At 34.3% G+C, this 6,842-nt stretch overlaps 1 protein-coding gene across 1 annotated transcript; it reads right to left on the bottom strand.

Moving 5' to 3' along the window:
* LOC110269369 lies at positions 838 to 1,860 on the bottom strand. The gene is made up of 4 exons (XM_021117158.1): positions 1,849 to 1,860; positions 1,572 to 1,664; positions 1,379 to 1,480; positions 838 to 1,287 (listed from the first exon to the last, which is right to left on the bottom strand). The coding sequence occupies exons 1-4, from the start codon at positions 1,858 to 1,860 to the stop codon at positions 838 to 840; spliced, it is 657 nt and encodes a 218-aa protein (XP_020972817.1).

The following is a 6,842-nucleotide window of genomic DNA, read 5'->3' as shown; positions in this document are numbered from 1 at the left end:
TTTGATACTTTTTTTTTTATAATCATGCAAATATGCAATATAAAAAAATAATATATGGAATAACATTATCGAAAATAGAAATAGCATTATCATTTTTCTTGGATAAAGTTCAAGAAAAAAATAGTTCTACAGACGATAACATTATGTAATAACAAAATAATCAGCTTCCAAAATAATTAAACATTTCACAACATTATATATAACTAAACATATTATAATGGAATAACTAAGTTTTGTACCATAACCAAACTCTTTTCCGGTAATTTAAATACTCTTTGCATCTAAAAAAAAAAAAAGAATGACTTGGCAAAGTCTTGAATGAGAGCCAAATAGGTTAATACTTGTGTGAAGAACAAAAGAAGCTACAATTTTGGGTAGAAGGATACAACTATACAAGTGGAGGGAAAAGAATCCATGATGTCATATGGCATAAGTAAATTTAAAAGTAAGAAACAAATAATTTGATATATATATTTAGATATTATTTAGTTGGAGTTACATAACCGCCGCATAATAAAAATGGTTTTACGACGGTTAAATGAAAGGGAATTAAGTCAACCGCCGCTAAATGCTAGAAAAAACTACGATATGCTTATTTTGCCTCCAAATTTAGTTTTTCTATTAAAATTCTAGCTTTTTTATTATTTTGTCTTTTTTAAAATAGTATGTTTATTCAACTTTACTTTATTAATTACCAATTAATATAAAGAACCTCCAACCAAATAACATAACAAACCAAATTATATATATTCAAACATGTCTTATATAAGATTGTCATAAGTACATGATTCAATATAAAGTAAAATTTCATAATTTGAAGAAAATAAACATAAAGCACTAAACCAATATAGATTCAATAGTGTCTAATAACATTGATTGAAGAGGATTAATTTTGCTGGGGTCATGGTTGCCAGATGAGGATGGCCTTGCGCGCGATGAAGTCGATGTACTGCCCAAATCATCCAGCGCTGCAGCAACGTCAACTGGTAAATTGCCTCCTTGCTGTTGGATTATATATCCCAAAACCTTCCCCATCGACTGTCTCTTCGCCTGCTCTTCTTCTATCTTAGCAGTTAATTCTGCAATCCTCCTCTCATACTCTTCATTTTGCTCACGAGAACCCGACGGTTGTCCAGCAGTGTTACAAAATACTTGGGTGGGACATGGTCCAGCACCTAAGGCATGAACTCGTCCTGGGTGCTCCTTTCCAAGAACTTGTACTAGCGAATCATTTTGTGAAATGTGCTTTGATGATTCATCCTGCCTGTCAACATTCGCAATTGCTTCCTACAAATATATAAGAAATTGGAAAGGCATAATTTAACATTAGCACGATATATACAGTAATCTAAGTTTACAATTTCCAAACGTTACTTACACTAACAACACGCGCATCGGGATGGATATACGAGCCATTTTTTTTCTTATGAGTGATGATAAACAACTCTCCTCTACCAACGGGCCTTCCTTGTTCTTTCTCCTATGTCATTGATATCGAGACAATTATGTAAATAACAACACTATATTTAGGAAGATTAATCAAAATCTCAATGCAAATAATTACTTATTACCACTTCGTCTTTTTTTCTTGCCAATGTTTTGGAGCTCCCAGTATGTGTGTAAAGTTGCTTGCTCCGATTTAAAGCGTTTTGTTTACACTTTTTCTATGAACAAATAATAGAAAAAATATAAATGAGAAAGTGATGTTGAATATAAAATGTAAGGGGTATAATATGTATACACATATATGTTTTTGTGGAAATAATAAAAAATACAAAGCTTACCTTTGTTTCTTCGTTACTTTCCTCTCATACCACAACTGCAACGCTTATTCATGTGCAGCAAGACATCAACTGACATGTTATGGCATAAAGAGGCGCGTAATAACGATGGTTTGCTCAGGCATCCAAGGGACGCTGAAGCATGGAAAAAGTTTGATGCAAAGTATACTAGCTTTTCGAAGAATCCGAGCAATGTTCGCCTAGCCTTGGCGAGCGATGGATTTAATCCTTTTGGGAATTTGAGCACAAAATATTACATCTGGCTTGTGATTCTTATTCCGTATAATCTTTCGCCCTGGCTTTGCATGAAACAGACATCTTTCATTCTATCAACGCTTATTCCTGGACCGAAAATGCCAGTAATGACATAGATGTTTACTTACAGCCTTTGGTAGATGAGTTGAAACAATTATGGGATGGCGTTGAAACATATGATGCCAAAGAGGGAAACACTTTCAAGATGTGTGCGGTACTGATGTGGACTATCAACGACTTTCCAGGATTGGGAAACCTATATGGCTGGAATACGCACAATGGGTTAGCATGTCCTACGTGTAACTTGGACGCAAAGCCACATCGGCTGAAAGACAGTAAAAAATGGTGTTTCATGGGCCATTGCCGCTTTTTGAATCAGGGACATAAATACAAACTAGACCGGAATAGATTTGACGGGAAGGTCGAAGGTAGAGATCCACCGAAGAAGTTATCCGGAACAGATGTATTAAGGTAACAGTCTAATGTGCACGTTTCATTTTGGAGGATTTCAACTGTGACATCCAAAAAAAGACGCAATGGTCAGGATGCGGATGAAGATGACTCGCATTGGAAAAAGAAGAGTATTTTCTTTGACCTCCCATACTGGGAGGATCAGATGTTGCGTCACAACCTCGATGTAATGCATATAGAAAAAAATATGTGTGACAATGTGGTCTTCACTATCTTAAACGATAGCGGCAAATCAAAAGACAATCTTAAAGCTCGCAGAGATTTACAATGCATGGGCATAAGGCATGAATTATGGCCAGGCGAAGGTGGTAAATATTCTTCTGCAATATTTGCGATGTCGAATTCACAGAGGAATGTATTCTTGAAGACTTTGCAGAATGTGGTCTTTTCAGATGGTTACTCTAGCAATGTTGTTCGTTGTGTTGATTTGCGACAGCGCAAGTTGTCTGGGTTGAAAAGTCATGATTGTCATATTCTGATGGAATAATTACTCCCAATTTTGGTGAAGAATGCACTTCCGAGTCCATTGTCCAATGTGATTGTAAATTTGTCATCATTTTTCCGAGAGCTATGTGGGAAAGCTATAAATCCTATGTAGTTTGCTGACCTTCATAATCATGTTGTGCAAACCCTGTGTCAGATGGAAATAATTTTTCCTCCACTATTCTTCACCGTCATGGTTCACCTAACGGTGCATCTCGTTGATGAGGTAAGTCTTGGTGGACCAGTACATTATCGGTGGATGTATTCAATAGAAAGGTTAGCTTGATGATAAACCCCCTCAGTACACTCAGTTGAATTAATTATGTATATACTGAGCATTTTGTTGTATTTATACAAAAGGTATTTAGGACGTCTGAAGCAATATGTTCGTAGTAGGGCACAACCAGAAGGCTCAATTGCAGAAGGCTATTTATCTGAGAAAATTCTGACTTTCTGTTCTAGATATTTAGATAATATTGAAACTAGAATCAACCGACCAAGGCAAGTTGATGATGAGCCCATTGATGTTACACAAAATTTGAGGGAAACTATGTTTCCAGCTATTGGAAGGGCATTAGGGGCTGTTTCGCATTTTGAACTCACTCCAATGGAAAAATGTCAAGCACATCATCATGTGCTAGTCAACTGCGATGCCGTGGTTCCTTTTGTTGAGTAAGTATACACATGTATTTTTAAAACACCAATATAACTCTTTTCTCCCAGTGACTAGTTGGACTAATTTTCTTTTTTCACATAAAGTACATTTAGAGAACAGACAAAGCAAAGCTTACGGGCTCAAACAAGGTCACAATCTAAGATAGACAGCGTTGTGCATGCGAAATTTCCTCGGTGGTTCAAGCATGAGGTTGATAGAACATTAACCTGACCAATGTGTTTTTAGCCTAGGATTCATACTTTATGAAATCCGATTTTAACAATAAAACATGAATGTTATGTGGTTCTAGATTTCAATGGAAAGTACACTTCATTCGAAAGAAATGAAGTTGCTTGCGTGTGATCCCAGGATTCAGACAAGATGTTTTGAGGCGTACAACGTTAACGGGTACAAGTTGAGAACTATCACAAAGGAAAATGGGCTGAAAATCTAAAATAGTGGAGTATATGTATCATCTAATACAAGAAGTTATGCAAGCATGTGTGATAATAGAGTCGTTGTTGGTAGTGTTCCGTATTACAAAAAAATTATAGACATAATTGAGTTGAATTATAGCTGTCATTTCACAGTGGTATTGTTCAAATGTGTTTGGGCTGATAGCACTACCAGTAGATGCATCAAACAAGACCATTTGGGACTTACCAGCGTTAATTTCTCTCGTCCGATTCACACTGGTGATCGAGAAGAAGATGAACCGTACATATTGGCCTCAGAAGCTCAGCTTGTATATTATGTGGATGATGAAGTAGCTAAGGAATGGAATGTTGTGGTTCATGTGAAACCACAAAATTCGTATGACATGGGAGAAGAGAATGAAGAATCTGAAGTTGGTTTTTCTCCACTGCCAGGGTTGAACATGTCAGCGGAAGATGACATCAGAGATTTACAGTTGGCAAGGGAGGATGATATAGAAGACCCCACAGAAAATGCTTCAGAGAATATCGATGATGTTGCATAATGCTTATATGAAGAATTTTAATGTAATTTAAAAAGGATCTTTGTGTCATGAACTAAGTTAAACAAACTCAACGTTGTACGTTGTTTTCTTTGGTTACAAAAAACTTTGTGTATTTTCGATTGCATTGTGAATTTTCATGAATAAAAGCAGATTTTCTGTTTATTTGAACGATTTTTTGTGCAAAGTTAGTTTACGTTAAATCTATAATGCTGCGTCAGTTGTTGTTTTTCTTAGTGTTGCAATTTTGATAATCTTGATATCTATTATTCAATATCAATTCCAGTGGTGTTATATTTTTTAAACATTAGTGAACATAACATGACGGTGGAACAGGACAAATAAAAACTGAGGACTTTTCGTCATCCTCTGCAAGCACAACATACGCTATAGAGCTTCTGTTTAAGAAATTTGCCCAAACTACCAACAAATGAGATGGTAATTGTCAAAAATTTTTGTTTAGTTTTAAAATTGTCTTAGCATATTGTTGTCCGTTTTTTTTCTAAGTCAGTATCTAATGACTTTGGAGTTCTCAGTTTCTTTTGGGTATACTTATTTTGTTGTATGCATGTTGATATTTTTAGTATTATCTGAATAATTTGGAGAAATAGTCCCTGACAGTCTAGATGGGGAAGAGTGTGATTCAGAAGACAATTTAAATGATATCTCCTCTGTTCGAATTGACAGATCCATGCAGTTTGATCTCAATAAGGTTCCGGAAGAAGACAATGAAACTTTAGAAGACCAACAAAGAGAAGATGATATACGTGTTAAGAAAAGGTGCTTTGATCTAAACAAAAAGCCATGGTATGGAGATAAAATATCAGATACTGTAAAACGTGAAGCCCATAGATTCTTGACAGAGTATTTTTTGTCAGGTCAATACGATGTTGAAGAGAAATTTTGATCTTTTATTATAAGAGTTACGTTGATTCCTTAATTTAATGATTTGGGTCGCAGTTTTACATATTTATCTACTTTTAGAGTTTCTTGATTTAGGTATGCATAACTTCAAAGAGGGGTAACTTTGATTTATGCTCGTTATAACTTTATTTTAACTTTATAAATTCAGAGTATGACTTTATTTTCTTCTTTTATATTTATGTTTAAATGCAAATTTAAATGCCAATAAAGTAAACAAAGAAATCTTCTTGGTAAATTTGTTCACATGAGTTAACATATATAGTTTATTTAACTTGTGAACTTTTTTATGTAAAACGAATCTAGAAAAAGTGTTACGAGTTTAAGTAACAATGATTTAAACATATGTAGCTTAAAATAGTAGTGTTTACTTAACTAGATTATACCCAGATGGTTATTACTAAAGAAAACATTGTAATATGTGGTAATACGTATTTTGCGGCGGTTAGAAGAAAAACGTCGCAAAATGTTAAACAATAACTCACGGTACATTTAGCGGCGGTTCTGAAAAAACCGCCGCTAAATGCAAGGCTGATTGCAGCCCCAACCCTTAACCTCTGCTATTTGTGCCGCAGGTGGTCATTTTGCGGCGATTTTATAAAACCATCGAAAAACTTCTGCCACTATCTGCCGGAATTTGTGTAGTGTCAATGGAGCTCACAACACCGTATCCAATCTTAGAAAAATCATTAAATGTGTTTTATCAATGTTTAGAGTGGTTTTATAAAATTATTTATGATTAGAATTGAATATTTTAAGAATAGTAATTTATTCTTAAAATCATACTTAATTATAACAAAAAGTGTTCTTGAGACAATTTTTTATCCAAAATTTAAAGTATAAATATATTCTAATTCGTTCTTAGAATGTGCTATATATTAGCAATTAGCAAACATTCTCCAAATATGAAGTGTTCATATATGCACCGACTTTCTTCACAAACTTTTGTGTGCTCTTAAGAGCTGAGTTTTTTTATTTAATTTGTTGGCTTATAGATTGCTTTTAATGACATTATAGCATGAAAATTCTTTTTGCGTTTTTTTAAGCAGTATTATATTGATCCACTAGATATCTTTTACAACCTTTTTCTTTGTTCACTTCGGTTTGTGCAGTTTCTTCGATTAATTCTTTATTGCTAAAAGTTGTTTTTTATAATGGTTAGCTACGACCAACTCCTTGACGAGGGAATAATCCAAATTAAGTAAATCATTGTTCTCTTCTCTCTTTCATCCTACATTATATTATTAAATAATAATTCTAACTACTAGGCAATCCCCATAATAACAACTTAACCAAAGAA

This window comes from Arachis ipaensis, chromosome B03, assembly GCF_000816755.2.
Source record: "Arachis ipaensis cultivar K30076 chromosome B03, Araip1.1, whole genome shotgun sequence".
NCBI lineage: Eukaryota > Viridiplantae > Streptophyta > Magnoliopsida > Fabales > Fabaceae > Arachis > Arachis ipaensis.
Note: the sequence above shows the minus strand (reverse complement) of the source record. Positions and strands in the feature narration are given on the sequence as shown.